The 18,682-nt window shown below is 39.5% G+C and overlaps 1 protein-coding gene across 1 annotated transcript in view; it reads left to right on the top strand.

The window, feature by feature from the left end:
• MYO5A (myosin VA) overlaps window positions 1–14,839 on the top strand; it is a 128,965-nt gene extending 114,126 nt beyond the window's left edge. The window contains exons 35-42 of the mRNA XM_068992441.1: window positions 3,514–3,660; window positions 5,697–5,851; window positions 7,832–7,921; window positions 9,504–9,654; window positions 10,817–11,099; window positions 12,332–12,506; window positions 14,323–14,403; window positions 14,687–14,839. Coding sequence (XP_068848542.1) covers window positions 3,514–3,660; window positions 5,697–5,851; window positions 7,832–7,921; window positions 9,504–9,654; window positions 10,817–11,099; window positions 12,332–12,506; window positions 14,323–14,403; window positions 14,687–14,839 — 1,235 coding nt within the window. The remainder of the gene's footprint in view (window positions 1–3,513; window positions 3,661–5,696; window positions 5,852–7,831; window positions 7,922–9,503; window positions 9,655–10,816; window positions 11,100–12,331; window positions 12,507–14,322; window positions 14,404–14,686) is intronic.
• Window positions 14,840–18,682: the final 3,843 nt, after the last annotated feature.

The raw sequence follows: 18,682 nt of genomic DNA, 5'->3' as shown, positions 1-18,682 counted from the left end.
TCACTTATTTTACATTTTTACTTAGCTTTCTTTGATATGTATATTTTTACTTAAAGGGATACCTGAGAATATTTCGTGATGTTAATGATTTTAAGCCATTATCAGTCAGAATTCAACCTCATCAGTTAAACTATCCTGCCAATTGTATTCTTAACTCTATAACGACATTTGAGAAGGCAATTCATAGATTAAACAAAAAAGACATGATAGTCTTAAAAATTGAGCTAAATGATACACGGTCTACAGAATACGATGAAATTGGCTTATGTGTCTTGAGCACTTACTGAGTGCAGTGTCCTTCCCCTCCCCAAGGCAGAGCATAAAGGCTACAAGCTCTTCCCACACCTTTGTCTCCTGTTGTTCTATCCCCACGGTGCGTAGAAAACACTGATAACTTTGTATAGCAAAGCACCTTCTAATAGCTAAAAGTTTTCTTATTTTTTCTGAATATATAATAATGTACTTAAATTCTTCTGGTTGAAAATAGCAAGACTTACCTCCTCCTATGGGCTATACTTAATTAAAAAGACATTTTTAGACACCATCTAAGACCTTTTTTAATGCCAACATGCCTAATTTTAGCAGAAATTATAAATTTAAATCAAGAGTGTTTCAAAGTTTGATGTGCTTTGTGCTATATTTTAATCCAGGAGTGGGTGTTCCATCTCAATTTTCATAAAGTCAGTGAATTTAGACCTGAAAGAATTCTATAAATCAGTTAATTACTTCATAGGAGACAGACCTGAGACCCAGAAACGGTGACTTCCAAAGTCTCAGCCACTTAGTGGCCAAAGTGGAACTAGAATCCATGCCTCCTGAGAACCACTGACTTCTCTCCTTTGTGTTGTATTTCTCAACAGAGTCTTTCTTCTTATAGTAATTCATTTGACTGTCTCAGTTAAACCTGAGATCAAGGTCTTCCCTGTACCAAAAGTGAGGGGGGAAAAAATCCTCCAATTTCCTTTCTTTTTCTAGGATAAAAAGGTCCAGGAATGTTTTTCTCTCAAGTATAAATAATCTAGATGATAGAAATAGGTATTGCTTCAGATCTTTCTAGAAAGATGTCTGTATTAGATGGAGCATTGGGCTAAATGACCCCCAGCATCCCTTGAGTCTTTAAAAACTGTGTGGTATTCTGGCTTCTCTCTTTCAGGCTTTGTATTTTCCTGATACTACATAAGGGTTGACATTTTAATTAATATATGGTTTGTTAAATAAATCAAGGTTATGTTGAGCTGATACCTATATTTTATCTGTATTTTTGTAAAGACTCTAATCTCTGACAAGAATTCAAAGATAGAGAAAATTTTAATGAAAATATGGCAGATTTTATCTCTGGCATTTTTGTACAGGACCGAAAATATCTTCTTTAGAGATATATGAAAGGAAAGTGAAGGTTTCTTTTAAAACATGTAATTTCTTAGTTAAAATATTCACTATATTTCATAAATTCTGAGGCAGACAACTTTTCATATTTTAACATCTGAAATTATGATGTATATTATAGCAGTTGTTAGGTTGTAGTTTAATTGGCAGTATTTTTCCTTCCTTGGTGTTATATAAAGTAATACTATATATCGTAATCAAATATGATAAAATTGGTAGGTTTAAAACGTTTTGAGTTATTCAGAGTCCACATATGTGCATTGTTCATAAACTTAATATCAATACATTGAATCTGTTGCCTTCCAGTTTCCCCTCATAGAATTGTTCCTGTGGCTCAAAGCAACTAGTTCATAGATGGCAGGGATTCTATTATTTTGTTTTACATACAGAACATATACAGGAGCTGTGAGGGCCATTGTATGCTGATTCTGAGACCCCCCTGGTGTTGTGTTTAAACTGTCTCCAGAAATAATTTATGTAAAACTAAATAGCTTGAATCTCATATTTCTTGTGAAGATGCATGCATTTTTCCATTAGTCCTATGGTTCCAGACTGTATCATACATCTGAAACACTAGGTTATGGAAGGTGGCCACAGCCCTGAGTTGTCCAGTTACAGTATGACGGCTCTTTAGATATCATAATATTGATAGACGGTGGTGCTTTTCAGCGCTGATAGCCCCGATGTGTGATGCTGCAGCATGAGGTGGACGAGGGGCCACCAGGCTCTCTGCCGCACGAGCAAGAGCACTGGCAGGTATTGGTGTTCTCTTTGATAACCTTGTGCTGTGAAGCTGGCTTCCCAGAGCTAACACAGGAAATTGCCCAGAGTGACTGGAGAAGCACTACTGATACCTTGTGGACTCAGCAAGATAGAACTTTCTAATGCATCTGATCTGCATTTTGTTTGCCAACGGTCTCTGAACTCAAACTTAATCTGCTCTTAAATAGATGTCTTAACTGCTGCTCTTCCTATAGATAAGAGAATTAAAAATGTGCTTGCTAGCATTTAGCTCCACAAACACTGTTATAACTTGTGTTCCCTTGCATTTCCCAGATGAGGTGAAATTGGAGACTTTTAACCCCGAGTTATTTTCTCACAGCTGCTATCAACAATGGTGATTAGTTTTAACATCTGAAAGGGTTGTTCACCAGTGTTTGTACTTTTTTGGTTGCAACTTTGTGGTAGGATTTTTAACACTTTACTACAAACAAACAAAAAAAATGAATAAATTTAGGAAATTATTTTAATATTAAATACAGAGGCTTCCCCAGGTGGCCCAATGGTAAAGAATCCTCCTGGTAGTGCGGGAGATATGGGTTCAATCCCTGGGTCTGGAAGATCCCTTGGAAAAGGAAATGGCAACCCACTCCAGTATTCTTGCTTGGAAAATCCCATGAACAGAGGAGCCTGGCGGACTATAGTCTGTGGGATCACAAAGAGTCAAACACAACTGAGCACACACAGACACAAACATATTAAATACAGGTTGTTTTATCTGCTCATGGTTTCTTCAAGGAATGAGGGGTGCCTCTATAGAATATTAAATTTCCTTCTATGAAATAAAGTCAAATATATTTAGACATTTATGATTGATACTGATGAGTTAACTAAGAAGTGAAGTGAAGTAGCTCAGTCGTATCCGACTCTTTGCGAATCCGTGGACTGTAGCCTACCAGGCTCCTCCCTCCATGGGATTCTCCAGGCAAGAATACTGGAGTGGGTTGCCATTTCCTTCTCCAGGGGATCTTCCCGACCCAGGGATAGAACCCAGGTCTCCCACATTGCAGGCAGACACTGTAACCTCTGAGCCAATTAAGCCACTTACTTTGGGGACATTTAATCTTATTACAAAATAAAATGTATTACAAAAAGATGCTTTTGAATCAAGTAAGATTCTTGATGTTGATAGTAATAAGTACTAGTTGTTGTCAGAGTGACATTAACATGTGATTTTACCATCTATCCATCCAGTTTTACCAAAAAAAATTATTTAAAGAAGGGGCAATGAAGTGGCAAATAGGGCAAGTTTCTGTTGTTACAGAGTTCACTTAAAATTAATAGGAACATGAAACCGCTCATCTTTTCTACCTGGAACACATTTTTCTTCTTTTGTTTCTAATGAAGTGGGCCAGATGGAGAACATATCGCCAGGACAGATCATTGATGAACCCATTCGTCCAGTCAACATTCCCAGGAAGGAAAAGGATTTCCAAGGAATGCTGGAATACAAGAAGGAGGATGAGCAAAAACTTGTGAAGAACCTGATTCTGGGCAAGTATTTCCTGTGTGAGATGAAGGGTCTTTCTGGTACGTGTCAGTGGTGGGAGAGATTAGTCACTCATTTATTACATATTCACACTGGTTTCTTTGGTCGACCTTGCGTGCTGTGTGCAGGACTGCCACAGCATTCTGACCCCATCATGGCTGTAAGTCACCCTGGAAGGACGCCAGCGAGGACTGCCTATTAGGGTCACGTGAGGTCTTCTCAGCTCCTGTTGCCCGTTATAATAACCCAGGAAGCTTTTGAAAAGTGTTGATGTATGTTCCCCCCTGCAGACCAATTACATCAGAATGTCTAGAGGAAGGAACCTGGCCATGTCCCTAGTTCTTTTTTTTTTCGTCTCTCAAGGGATTCTGACGTGTAGCTAGCTGCAGTTGAACACCACTGCCCTAGGCCATTTAAGTCCCTGAATTTCTCTTGTTCTTTACTTCCCTAGGAAGGGTATATGGCTAAATATGTCAGGAAAAACAGTTTAATAGTAGGGAAGGAACAGAATTAAGGAAAAGATTCCAGCAGTGGCAAGAGAGGACTGACTGGACAATGGAGATGGGACTAGAAGAAGCCCTTCAGAGCAGCAGAAGGCCTTTGAGTCTGGGTATGAGCCCACTGGCTCTACAAGAAGCCTTTTTAGGGGAGCATGGGAAATAGTTCAGGAGTGTATGCAGCCCATAAGTTGTGAGCTCAAAACACTACAAGCCTCTCCTTTCAGCCTTTGCAGAGCATTCCTCCCCCCAGGTGCCAGGGTGGCAGCAGTGTGATCGGCAGTGGTTTAATGTTCCTAGAGTTCGCGGTGTTAAACTTAGAACTGTATGTAGATGCAGAGGCACTTAGATTTCAGTGTGATCTTCATTTTGAAAAAATGGTAAGAAGCCACTGGTTTTTAAGCATAGAATTAAAAAAGATTCATTAATTCAATAAACGTTTGGGGCATTCCTACTGTGTGCTAAGCATTTTCTAGGTATTGGGTAATGAACAAAGTCTCTATTCTCAAAGAGTTTATATTCCATGGGGTGGGGGGAGGTAGATAAAAACAAAAAAGGGGATGAGAAAAATAAACGGTGAAGGCAGGTGTACGAATTTATATAAAGATGTTAGGAAGGGCCTCTTTGACGAGGTGATCTCCTTTGGACAGAGACCAAAGGAAGTAAGGAAGCAAGTCCTGCTGATAGCTGAGAAAAGAACATTCCAGACAGAAAGCCTTGGGGTGGGCACATGCCTGGCGTCTTCACCCAGCAACAAGGAGACCCATTTAATGGGGGAGCACAGTGAGCTGGAAAGGGGAGCAGGCCAGATCACACAGCCATGGTGAGGATTTCGGGTTTTACAAATGAATGAGATGAGAAGCTACTTGGAAGATTTTCAGAACAAGAGTGACATGATCTGACTACATTTTCTTATAGAATTACTCTGGTTGTTATGTGGAAAGTGTACTACTGAGGAGCCAGGTGTGAGTCAGGGAGACCAGTTGGGAAGCTCTCACTGGGATCCAGGAGAAGATGGTGGTGGCCTAGACTAGGGGAGCTGGCAGAGAAGTAGCAGGATTGTTCTGGACATGTCTTATGTGTAGAGCCAACAGGATTTGTTGATAGATTAGATGTGTGATGTGAGAGAAGAAAAGAAGACAAAGATGATGACAAGGTTTATATCCTGAGAAACTAGAAGGCAGAGACTGCCACTTACTGAGATGGGACAACTCCTGGAAGAGCAGGTTCCATGGGGGATGGGCTTTGTGGGACAGGCCTGAGCAGAGATGTCAAAAGCCACTTGTTACATGAGCCTAGATTCAAAGGAAAAGTCAGGGCAGAAGATAGACATTTGAGAGTTGTCATTGTGTAAGCAACTAAGAATCTCGTGTCCCTACAGTCAAGAAATCCTCTATTCTAAAATATGCTTTTTTAAAAACATGACCTATTTACCCTGAATGATTGAACTGTTACATGAGAACTGTGCTTTTATATCTCTAAAAGCATTCCTTATGAAGACTTCCAAAGTTATGTAAGACTGTTTTTCTTCTTTTCTTTTTTAGAGCTGAAGCCACGTGGTGTGGCAGTCAATTTGATTCCAGGGTTACCAGCGTATATCTTGTTTATGTGTGTTCGGCATGCTGACTACCTGAATGATGACCAGAAAGTAAGGTCGTTGCTAACATCAACAATTAACAGCATCAAGAAAGTACTGAAGGTTAGTTCATGTTCAGCAAATCTCTCATAATGAATTTTAATGATGACAGGGTCTCTACAGAGGTGTTTTTCCATCCTTAGACATAAGCTAAGTTGCCAATTGTGGCCACATTTTAGTCTTAACTGATACCTTCCATTATAGGAAATATTCATTATGTAATGTATCTGTGTGCTTTCTTTCAAAACAGGGCTCAGATTAAACAATAATCAAAATTAATTCAATATACTTACATTTAGCTGTGAAGTAAACCAAATTTCTTCATAGAAATAGTCTGCTTTGAGGTCTTAGAACTAAATTAAAAATACTACTTAGTGAAGTTCATATATACAGGGAATATGATCCTATAGTTAAAATAGGTGTTTAAAATATTTAGTGACTGAAGCAACGTAGCAGCAGCGGCAGCAGCAGCCCATTCATATAAAAAGCTGTCTGATAAAATATTTAAAATTCTCTTCTGACTTTTCTTCCCATTATTCTCCAGCTCACTCCATAATTTTCCTTGTTACCTGAAATGCCTGGTTTCGTGTGAGCAGCAACACATAGATACTAATCAGAGAGGAAACACTTGGAAAAGGCAGTGAAGTTACATAATAGAACAGAAAGCCCTACATAACTCAGTAATCACTGAGTCACGTTGCATAATCATCCTTTTGACAACCTAGAAAAACGGTGAATGTTATTCTTAGTTTTAACCATTTTTCAGTGCACAGTTCTGTGGCATTAAGTACGTTCATATTGTTGTATAACCGTCACCATCATCATCTCCAGAACTTTTTCATCTTCCCCAGCTGAAACTGCACCCATTAAACACTCTGCCCCAGCCCTGGTCATAACTTTTAATGCCAGTTCTCAATCCCTACTGCACAGATACTCTATGTGGTTACATTCTGCAGTGGTTACTAAAGTGTGGAGTTTCTAAATATGTTAACATTCAAAAACTGATGAATGTCTTCTGAATGGAGCTCATGTAATTTCTGGTATTGATGGTATACTGCATCTATTAGACTATGAATTTTACTACTTCTTAAGTTAACGCCTATGAAGACAGCAAAACCAAATCATGAAGTTTTCTCCCTCTCATCTTAATTACAAGAAGAAGTTTATCTAATTTGACTAATTATTGTACCAGATTGTTTAAAGATTTAAAATGAGTAGCTACTTGGAACTTCCCTGGTGGTTAAGACTTCCACTTTCCAATGGTTAAGAGTTCACCTTCCAATGCAGAGGGTGTGGGTTTGATCCCTGGTCAGGGACCAAAGATCCCACATGCCTTGTAGTAGAAAAACCAAAACATAAAACAGAAGCAATATTGTAATGAATTCAATAAAGACTTCAGAAAAAAATAAAATAATTTAAAAATGTAAAAGCGTAGATTCTTGAACATAGCACTCTTTTGGAACATCCTTTTTTTAAATTGAAGTCCATTTGTCTCGTGTCCTGTTTTGATTTAGAGCTGTTGTTGGACATGTGGCCCAGGACTGATGAAAAGCCAGACTGTCCAGTGCTCCGCACAGGACTCCCTCCATCCCATGTCTGATTCGCTCCTCAGAAATTGTATCTTAATCACTGACAAGATTTTTAACCTAATCTGGGTTTTAGTGCTTCACAGTGCTTGTGATTCTCTTCTGTACCTTTAGTCCTTTCTTATTCCCTTCAGTAACCCCCAGGGAAGTAAGTTTGGGTAAGCTAGACTTGGTGAATTGTTTTCTGCCTAAAGGGACTAGTAAGCTAATATCAACGGAATGAATGGGCATCACTTTCTAATGGCAAGAAAACAGATGCCAAGCAAGGTAACAACTAATGAATTCAGTGGTTGAATTCTGTAGCAGCAACATGAGGCTTTACAACTGTAATGTGACTGATTTTTATAATTGTTGTTAACGGTAAGTGAAGGAAACGGGCCTTCTGGTATCGATTCAGTTTTTTCAGGCTTTTGTTTCCATAAGGAAAAAACTAATTTAGGCTTATTCTCTCTTTTAGAAAAGAGGTGATGATTTTGAAACCGTCTCCTTTTGGCTTTCCAACACATGCCGATTTTTGCACTGTTTAAAGCAGTACAGTGGAGAAGAGGTGAGAAAACCTTGATTACAAAACCGGCATGCTATACTTTATCTGAACTTTTTAAGGAAAAAATTTAAAGCACAAAATGTTTAGTCACTTGTTAATTTAGAAACCTGAATTCAGAAGTGGCTTGACAGTTTATAGGTCTATTTGACATTCATTATTTATGAAACTGACTTGGGAAGTGGCGTAGTTTCTTCGCTCTGAGAGTTTGTATTATGAGAAAGCACAGCAGAAATAAAATAAGCATTGGTCATTGAATAGTTATTGCACTGAAACTTTTTGTTAAGGTGTGAAAATGGGGTTTTCAAGGATTGATATATGGAGCTGTTTAAAGAAATGAATCAATTTTAGCTTTCTATAATACATTAAAAGTGATCATGTTAAAAGATATCTCAAGACTTTTTCAAAAATATATTTTGCTTTTGCTTATGGGTGATGTGTTCATCAGTTAGTTGATAGACTTCCTGTTTCAAAACTACATATTTATAATTATTATTTATTAATGGCTACATAGTATATATCAGACATCACCCACTATATATTATGTTGTTTAATTCTTACATCTCTTTGAGGTCGGAATTCTAACCCAGTTTTACAGAGGAAGAAACTAAGGCTCAAAGCAGTTGATCACTTTGCCCACGTCCTCTCAGCCATAAGGAGCTGAGCTAGGATTTTGGGTCTGCCCACCTTCAAGAGCTTGTGCCCATAAATGCTGCCCTTCATGCCTCCCCATCCTTTGCTGTCAGGACAGGCAGAGAAGCTGAGCAGTGGCCACTTTCTGAGCACTCACAGGCTTGGAGCAGAAGACTGTCCTGGCAAATGATGGGAAATACAGTATGAATAAGACATGGCCCCTGAGCAGGTGGGACTGTACCAGAATCCCTCAGAGGGCCTGTTCACTGTCCTGTCAGTCCCCAGTTCTAGACCATGTTGTCAAGTAAGTTGTAGAGAGGCAGATGCTTGAGTGTGGCCAGAATCCATCATATAGGCAAAAGTACCTGCCTGTACAGTTGGCTTTCCGTGTTACCACATACCATCAAAAGATTCCGTTCTAAGCTTGGACTGAGAAGCCTGTATGAATACCATAAAATATAATTAAGGAAAAATTTTTATTTATTCACCAGTCTCTGTAGAAATGGCCAGTTTTAAGAAAATTATGTATGTCTTTCAGGTTTGGAATTTATAAATAAGACTCTATTTAGTGAACTGAAGTTAAGAAATTGGTATTTTACATAATTTAGTGTTTGGCAGTAAACCAGCTGTTTCATAAGTGAAAACACTCATTAATTTTTTTTTCAAATTGAGTTCCCCTATCTCATTTCATTGACATTGCTGGTGGAAAGGCTTAAATGCTAGACTGCCAAGTTTAGATATTATTCAAATGCTAGTAAGAAGTGGAAGCAGGGATGTGATAGAAACAAACACGCAGAATTTGGGAAGGATTATCCTGGCACTTATGTGGAGGTTGGATGGGAACTCTTAGGAGAAAGGTAAAAAAGAGCATGAGGATGTTGATCAAATGAGAGAGTTAAACAGACAGGAGACATTTTATTTCATGTTTGTCATTAACTCTGCATTATGGCTCTAGGGCTTTATGAAACACAACACCTCTCGCCAGAATGAACACTGCCTCACCAATTTTGACTTGGCTGAGTACCGGCAGGTGCTCAGTGACTTGGCAATTCAGATCTACCAGCAGCTCGTGCGGGTGTTAGAGAACATCCTTCAGCCGATGATCGGTAAGTCCAGGGCATTGCTGACATCCAGGTCTGTCTCGTGGCACGTGTGTCAGAGCATGTATTCATGTGGAGGAGGTAAAGCAGTAAGACTCAGTCTCAAAATTAGCTGAGGAGTCTCAGAACCACAGCCATGACTAACTGGGGCACATCAAAATCCCTGCTTCTACGTGATGGAAATGCCAGGATCTATTAATAGTTTCCCTCTCTAATGTGTAATGCCTCTCTCTTAAGATTGGGTTATGCTTTATATCCAGCAACAGACCTCACACCTTGTCCAGTTTTCAAAAACAAAAATACTTGAAATTTTCATCGAGGGCACTACTGCAGAGAACTTTCTAGGGACCCAACTAAAACTAAAGAGACTAAGAAGGGTTTGCAGATTACCTGATAGGCTATAGTAACAGGGCTGGAAAGGTACCATGGCAACAAGAACAGGTCTCAGACACTCCATGCTGAGTTGTTCATCTCATGGCCCCTGTAGAATCATTAAAGGCAATTTGGTTTAAAGTTGCAGTTTCTCTTGGATGAGCAACTGATCAGCGTGTGTGTCTATGTATATGAGATTCCATGTACCTCTCTTTATATGTGTGCACTCACTCTGGGTATGTATGTACGTATCATGCTACCTATGTTCCTTTGGAAAGTGTAGCAGGTGTGAAACTGGAATTAGAGGGCATGTAAAAATTGCAGGCTGCTGATTTTGTGCAAAGCTGTTGAGGGAAACTCAGGGCAAGGAAGGGCCCAGCTCTGCAGCCCCATGTGACTGCCCTCTCCCAAGACCACTGCCTGGTATCCTGCTTTTCTTACTACTTGATTTGTTTGCTTCTGAGGCTCGATATTACTGGAGAATACTTATCTTCTCCCTAATTGCCTCTCTCTTAAAAACCTCTCTCTCAAAAATCCTCCCAAAAAACTTTACAGATGTGCTATTAAGACTACTGTTTCATATTTTAGAAAATAATCCATTAAAATTTCATGGTAAATTTTTGCATTTAAGGATAATTATTTCATTAAGTTTAAAATCCAGATGTCTTTTTACTTGTAGTTCTCTCCCCTCTAGTTTGATGCTCAAATCATTTTCCTAAATTGTGTGTGTGTGCGTGTGCGTGTGCGTGTATTTCCATCAGAATCTTCTTCTTTGACATATGGATTTCTCCCTTAGTCTCCGGAATGCTGGAGCATGAAACCATTCAGGGTGTCTCTGGGGTGAAGCCCACAGGGCTAAGAAAGCGAACCTCCAGCATCGCTGACGAGGGCACCTACACACTGGACTCCATCCTGCGGCAGCTCAACTCCTTCCACTCAGTCATGTGTCAGCACGGCATGGACCCTGAACTGATCAAGCAGGTGGTCAAGCAGATGTTCTACATCGTGGGGGCCGTCACCCTGAACAACCTCCTCTTGCGGAAGGACATGTGCTCCTGGAGTAAAGGCATGCAGATCAGGTGAGCGAACTCCAATACCCGTCATGGCCTTCTCGGGCTGCCTAACTGTGTGCTGGGCCTCACGTCTGAAACCCCCCAGGTGAGCAGTAAGGGCAGACCAGGCATGGAGCCGCTTCCTCCTGCCTGACTGAACTTCCTCCACTGTCATTCGTGGTTGCTCCCAGCGTGCCTTCAGCCACTGCTTGTTGGAACCCGGCTCCATGTAAAGTTAACTCATTTGAGGGAGTAAATCTTTTACTGATGTTTGAAGTATGCCCCTCTCAGTTTTAAGAAAAGCTCCACTCAGTTTTGTCCAACTGCTCCTTAGCATTACCTTATTAACATAATAGAATTATTTTTTGGCAAATAATTTATTTTAAAACAGCTAGAAAATTCACCAAGAGAGGGGGAAAGTATTTCTCCTATAAAAGTCTATAGTTACTCAATCTTAGGAAATTTGACCTTCTTTCCAAATTTTCCGTTCTGTCTCGTGTTCACTGTAGACAGCAGTCAGAAGGTAATGCCTTCCACTCAAGTCATTGAACGTATTTCTCTGCAAGCTCTGTTTATACCTGCAAGCCCCTCTTTGCCTGATTACTAAGTCCTGACTGTGGATGCTTTTATCTGACTCCTGTTTTGCAAACCACTGTCACTTGATTGGCCACCTCTTAAAACCTCAGCCTCTGTCTAGTTTCTGTGTCTCTCTCCATATTTTCTGTTTGCCTCTTCCTCTGCCCCGACTTGCCCTTCTTGCCTACATCCCTAAACTTCCTCAGGCCACTACCTCCATCATCCAGGCTCTTCTCTGCAAAGGGTCAGAGCACAGGGTCTAGGTGGGGATCTTATTATATCCACTAGCTTGGAGTTTGATGTAGAAACAGAGAGTAATTAGAGGATTATCAGTTCTCTGCTCTCAAGTTGTAAAAAGCTGGAAGATGTTTTCTGCTCTGCTGTTTAATAATGGCACAACCATACTATGTGTTCTTTTTTTTTTTAAGCACACTTTATTTTATAACTTGCTATTATGGCTTCATTTCTGTCTTCCATTAAATAGAATTATAGTCTCTAGAATAATACTCATATAATTATGATTATAAACCTGATTATTTATAGTGATAAATTTTTAAGCACAGCCAATGATTTAAAAAACAGAATTCAACCGAAATTCCTAACAAAGCCATGCACAGAAAAATTAAGACATTTATGATAACATTCGGTAAATTTGCATCCCCCTCAACCCTTTTTTGACATAGGTACAATGTCAGTCAACTAGAAGAATGGCTGCGTGACAAGAATTTGATGAACAGTGGGGCTAAGGAAACCTTGGAGCCTCTCATTCAGGCTGCTCAGCTTTTGCAAGTGAAAAAGAAAACAGATGATGACGCAGAAGCCATTTGTTCCATGTGCAATGCTTTAACTACTGCCCAGGTAAGGCAACTTTCCCTATTATAAAATTCATCAAAGGTAACATTTAGGGAGGTCACGAAGGCTTCTAGCTATTGCTCTTGTCTCTCAGCTAACTTCATCTGTGTCAGAGATGATATATATCAATACTGTAGATCTTGAAGACAGGTGATTTTACCACAAGTTATATTTCAATATTGTCACACTCATGCACATACAACATACAGTAAATATTTATCCATTCTCTACACTGTTCTGTGTAACATTCCAGCCACTCAGATAAAACCAGGAACAAGGCAAAGTTTCTGTTTTTATGGGGTATGCATTCTATACATCCTATGGAGCTTGAACTCCAAAGAGTCTTGTATATTATTTGATAATTGAATGATTTTTTAGACTTATCTATTTAAGACAGATAATTCTTTTTTAATTGAAATGTAGTTGATGTATAATATGATGTTAGTCTCAGGTATACGACTCAGCGGTTTGACATTTGTATACGTTATGAAATGATAACCATGATAAGTCTAGCAACCATATATCCCCATATAAGATTATTATAATATTATAAACCATATTCCTTATATTGTAGATTGTATCCTCATGCTTTATTTACTTTATAACTAGAGGTTTGTACCTCTTAATCCCTTCATCTATTTTGAACACCCCCATGTCCCTCCCCTCTGGCAACCAACTGTTTGTTCTCAGTATCACTTAAGTTGTCCCAGAGGTCTCTTAAAACCATCCTTATTTCTTTTCATTCTTTTTTCGATAAAGTTTCAGTGATTTAATTTACACTACTGTCTTCCACCTCACATTCACTCCCTTGTATCATTTAGGCTACCGTTGATGCCTTCCAGTCTTTTTTAATTTCAGTTATTGTATTATTCAGCTTTTTCTGGTTCTGTATATTTTCTAACTCTTTGTGAATTCATCCCTACTTCCCCTGAGTACAGTGAGCATCTTTATGATCATAACCTTGTACTCTTTATCAGGTAGATTGCTCATCTCCACTTCATTAAGCACTTCTGAGGTTATGTCTCATCCGTTTGGTTGAAACATATTCCTGTCTTCTCATTTTTCCCCGTTTTTTTTTTTTTTTCTTTTTTTCTATGCATTAAGTGAGCTGGTTACATTTCCCAATCTTAAAGAAGTGGCCTTATATAGGAATCATCCTGTGGGGCTTAGAAGCATACTGCCCTCTGGTTGCCAGAGTTCTGTGCTCAGGGGTACCCCCTGTGTGGGCTGTATAGGCCCTTCTGTTGTGACAGGGCCACAGTAGTTCTACTGTGGGCTCCCTAGTGGGCAGGGTTGGCCCCTGGCCTGGTCGGCTGCCCCACCCTGCTCCCTTTGGTTTCTGCTGCCCCGTGTTTTGGTGGGACCAGCTCCTAGCACAGCTGGCCACAGGGCTAGGGAAACCCAGGGCTGGTGCTAGGCCCTTGGTAGGTGGTTAAGCCCTGAGCACTAATAAGCTAGTGGGAGGACTCCAGATGTTGCTGAGGATCAATAATTAATCATTCAGGGAAAGTCTTGAATTTAAGGCAGTGAAAAGATGGGAAGGGCATTGGAGGACAGTGGCCACAGCATGAAGCAAGGCACAGGCATAAACATGCCCACTTTTCTTTTACCTAGTTATTTTTGTGCTAACTTAATTTAAAAATTTAAATAATAAAGGTAAATGTGCCTTCAGAACAGCTCCCTCTCCCATCTTGTCCTAACCAAGCCCTGAGTAGAATTGAAAGCAATAGGCAAAGATCTTTTTCTTTTTCCTGATTAGAGGTACCTGGAATGTATGTATTTGATAATATGCTAAAAATTTTGATCATTTTATTTCTCCCAGATTGTCAAAGTGTTGAATTTGTATACACCGGTTAATGAGTTTGAAGAAAGAGTTTCTGTGTCATTTATTCGTACTATACAGGTAAGATCTCCCAGGCTTCCTTTTGCTTCAGTTTATGAACACAGTCATTTGGATGGAAACTTTATAATTTATTGAAGGATAATGCAGGGTTTTTTTATTATTGTATCATTTTCATAGTGCATTAATTTTTTGATAATAACTTATTGAGGCAATGAAGTGATTTTAAAACAAATATAAACATTTGTCATTCATTGAGGGGTTTTGGTAGAATTTTGTCTAAAAAAATAAGTTTATAGATTCAAAGATTGATGTTCTGGTTTTTTTGTGTGTTTTTTTTTCTCAGATGCGTTTACGAGACAGGAAAGACTCTCCTCAACTACTCATGGATGCAAAACATATCTTTCCTGTCACCTTTCCTTTTAACCCCTCTTCCCTTGCGCTAGAAACTATCCAGATTCCAGCCAGCCTGGGCCTGGGATTCATATCACGGGTCTGAAAGTGATATCAAGGCAAATATTGACAATACATTTCTTGCCTGAAATAAGAACCCATTATTTCAAGTGAGCTACTGAAAACACATTTTAAAAGATAGTACTTATTATCTCCCAAATAAGGGATTATTGACGAGAACTGCCCCTAGAATACTTTTCATCATCTTAGAAAGAAAGATAGGTTCCTTTGTGCCGTGTTACCTTCATAACAACACTTGTCCTTGGTCAGTTAGGTGTCTGCCATTGACGTGCAGGTGAATGATGGAAGAAAACAAACAAAAAAAAATGTGTCTTCAGCTGCCAGCATTTATTTTAAATCCTTATCACTGCATCTAAATGATATAAAAAACCTGAATTCCAGATATGAATATGAGCTGTTGTTAAGAAGGCACCATCAAGGAACCTCCTGTGTGCTAACCAGAAGAACTGAAAGAAAAATCACCACCGAGTACATATTATACCAGCTTAGGAATCAATTATGTTGATAATGTCAAACTGGAACAAACAAATAAACTGACATTATGTAAAGTAACTGGATAAGTAGCTCCCTTCTATGTGTCACTATGATGTAGAGATATTAAGAGAATGTTGGTTTGCTTAGAGCATGGAAGTCCATTTGTACTGTAGTTTACTGAGCATTTTAAATTGCTGCTACATACTATGTTCTTTAAAATGTAAGCGATATTCATATTAGGCACTACAACAATAAGCTTCTCTTTTATCAACTCTGTTTACAGTCCAATCAGATTAGTTTTAACTGGATTACATGCACATATCTACAGATTCACCTGCACAAGTAGCAGACACTGGGAAGTCATGTAGTGATATGACACAACGTTTGACATTTAGGGATAGGACTAGGCAAAGTGGTTATCGTTGATGTCATTTATTCAGGATGTGTTATATTGATGTGCTCATTAACTTTCCCTGGGTGATATCACATCAGGGTACAGTGTTCTGTGAAGTGACTTATTTTTGGTTACCAGATCTGATTCCTGCAGTGCATATTTTCAACCCTGACAGGTTTTCTTTCTTCTTAATTTATTAAGAATTAATCTCACTATCTAGAGAGGATTGTCAGAATATTCGTGATTCAGGTCTTGAAATCTTGATTCTTTTATAAATTATGCAAAATAAAGTATATAATAAATAGTTGATTCCATTTTTTAGGCTTTGCAACTTCTATAAATGTTCTCAGTACCATTAGATATTTTGAAGAGCATCATATTAGAAATACTTTGATCTATATAAAAATATAAGGAGATTGCTGAATTTTACAGAGGACTTGGTTTAATAAGACCCTGATTCTATAAGTTTTCATTCAGACATTCTAAGTAAACATATTCTCCATTTGTCCCACAAATCTTAAACAATAAATGTTTCAGGTTGTACAAAAGCAAATTCTTAGCTTTCACTAGAAACTCTGGTTCAGAATTACAATCATAGATTTGTATAAATTAACTGTTAGATAATCTATAAAATATGTGCAATATTATTAATGGAAGTAAAACATTTTCAAATCAGTGATAAAGATTGTTATTAAAAGATAAATACTGTCTGTTAACTTATTTGAGCCTCAAATTCCTCATTTATACAGTAAGAGTGTTAGACAGGCAGTTCCTAAGGCCCCTTCCACTTCTGAAGTTCTCTCCTTGGAGTGCTTGGACCACAGAGAAGTGAGCTGCAGGTATTTGGTAAGGTAGCCTAGTGTTTGGAGCACGTTAATTTTGAGGGAAGAATAAAATGTAAAATCATAGGTTTATGAAGCTATAATTTTCCTTAAATGTGCATGATTTATAGTCATGCTTTTAGAAATTTAGTTCAGGTAATTTTTATTGAATTGTGTGCTGCTATATTCAGATTGGATACATTTATTCATTTGCAAAATCAGGCAAAAATGCTACTTCGGATTCTCTCAATTTTCCCGGATGTCAATGTGGTTTTCAATAACTTTTGAAACCACCTAGTTAGTACTGAATGCGTCAGAGTCTAAGAACATAGATGGGACTTGGGTGGGAAAGATGTCCCCTCAAATGCCACTGTGACTGTAGGCTCCCCTACTGAAACCCGGAAATCCTCCCAGGTCCTTTCCCAGGTTAGTCCTGTATAGCATGTTCCACACACACCCTGAGTCATATCAGGTCTTCAGGCTCACGCTCTAGCTTCCACTGCCACTGCAGCCCTTGTCTTTCCCACAGACAGCTTGTATCCTGAGGCATGTCTAGTCTGGGCCTTTCTCTCTCTCCTGTCTCCCATCTTTCTGCTACAAAGAGCCTCCATTCTACAACCAAGCCACAGGCTCTCCTGTTCAGGGATGGCTGCACAAAGATTATGCTGTTTTAGGGCTCCAGCTTCCTCCAGGGCCTATCCAGAACCCCAGATGGGGCTCTGAATGAATTTCTCTTAGTGGCCTGAAGATCTTTAGTCACAACAGAAATGCCTTACAACCACAGAACTCCAAATCCTGGTAAGTCATTCTGTGTCCTAGTTTCTTGGAGATTCAACAATATTCTGCTGACTGTGGGTACCCTTGGCCTCTCTGAGGGCTTCTCACCTTTCCCTCTGTCCATTCACACTTTATTACCCAGCCTCAAACAAACCTCTGCCAGCCCTCCCCACCATCCATCCACTCACTTATCCATTCATTCTTTCCCTTCCTTCAGCCATGTCAGGTATCCCCTCAACTGTCTACTCACCTGCTCTGACTATGTTGAAGGCTGTGGGTGGAGTCAGTCCAGTTGTTCCGTAGACCTGCCTGAGGACTTCCCTTCAGGCCAATTTTTACATGAGTTCTTACTGTTCCCGCTTCTCTGCAGTACTTCTTAGCATTACCACTAATACGCTTGTTCATAATTCCAACATGACACACTATAGGAACTCAAAGACAGAATTCTTTGAGAAAACAATTCACTGTCTCAATAGCCACTTCTCAATAGTCTCTTCCCCCACTCACTTTACATGGAGAGTGAGCTCACACCTTGGAAAGCAAACCTGAAAACTTAGAAGCAGTTTCCCTTCTTGTACCTTCTCTCAGGTTAAGGTTTTGCTCTGCCTGAGAGAAACTGTAATGAAGGGGAAAGATGAGCGTGGGGTAAAATCCATGACATGTAGCTTCATGGTTCCTTCCAAAGTTGTGAAAATTCCCCGTGCACCTGACACTTCTTTCCTCGATTGCAAAGGTACAAAAATATGTATTCCAAAGCCAACTGAGAGGAGATTTGGGGATTTGGGTCAGTTTGTCTCGTTTGCTTTATTTCATTCCTTTCAATGGATAATTGAAAGTTGCCTCTTTGTGGGTAAGTGATTATGTATAATATAGATCAAAGCTTTTAGTAACACAGTTTAATAATTTATTTGATTAGAATTTCAGTATAGTGGTGGTTGTGAGAAATGTCTTCCCTGGTAACCCTAGGTGAAGGGGCGCTTGGCACCATCCTGAGATGTCCTTATATTCTCTCTCTCTCTCTTTTTCTCTTCCACACATACACAGTCTTCAGTAACTTCAACTGTTTAACATAAAACAAAGGAAAAATGTCACCCTTGAAGGTGGCCCTTCAGCCCTCCGAGTGAAAGGGCGTGTAGAAACAGCACCTTGTGTCTGGCCATGCTTGACTCCAGCTCACGTGCTCTGGTACCTCATTGTGTCCTCACAGCAGCCCTGGAAGGTAGGAGGGTCGCTACTGCCATCCTTGTGTGTATGGACACTTGAGACAGAGATAAGGCCAGTGACTTGCCTAACCAAGGCTGCCTAGGTTGCCTAAGCTGTGCCATCATCCCACACTCAGCGGTGGCAGTGAGAGCACATGTGGGGCAGGAGACTTGAGAATGTCCCCAGGTTCCATTTTGTT

This window comes from Capricornis sumatraensis, chromosome 2, assembly GCF_032405125.1.
Source record: "Capricornis sumatraensis isolate serow.1 chromosome 2, serow.2, whole genome shotgun sequence".
Taxonomy (NCBI): domain Eukaryota; kingdom Metazoa; phylum Chordata; class Mammalia; order Artiodactyla; family Bovidae; genus Capricornis; species Capricornis sumatraensis.
The sequence above is the reverse complement of the archived record's forward strand: the minus strand, read 5'-3'. Positions and strand labels throughout refer to the sequence as shown.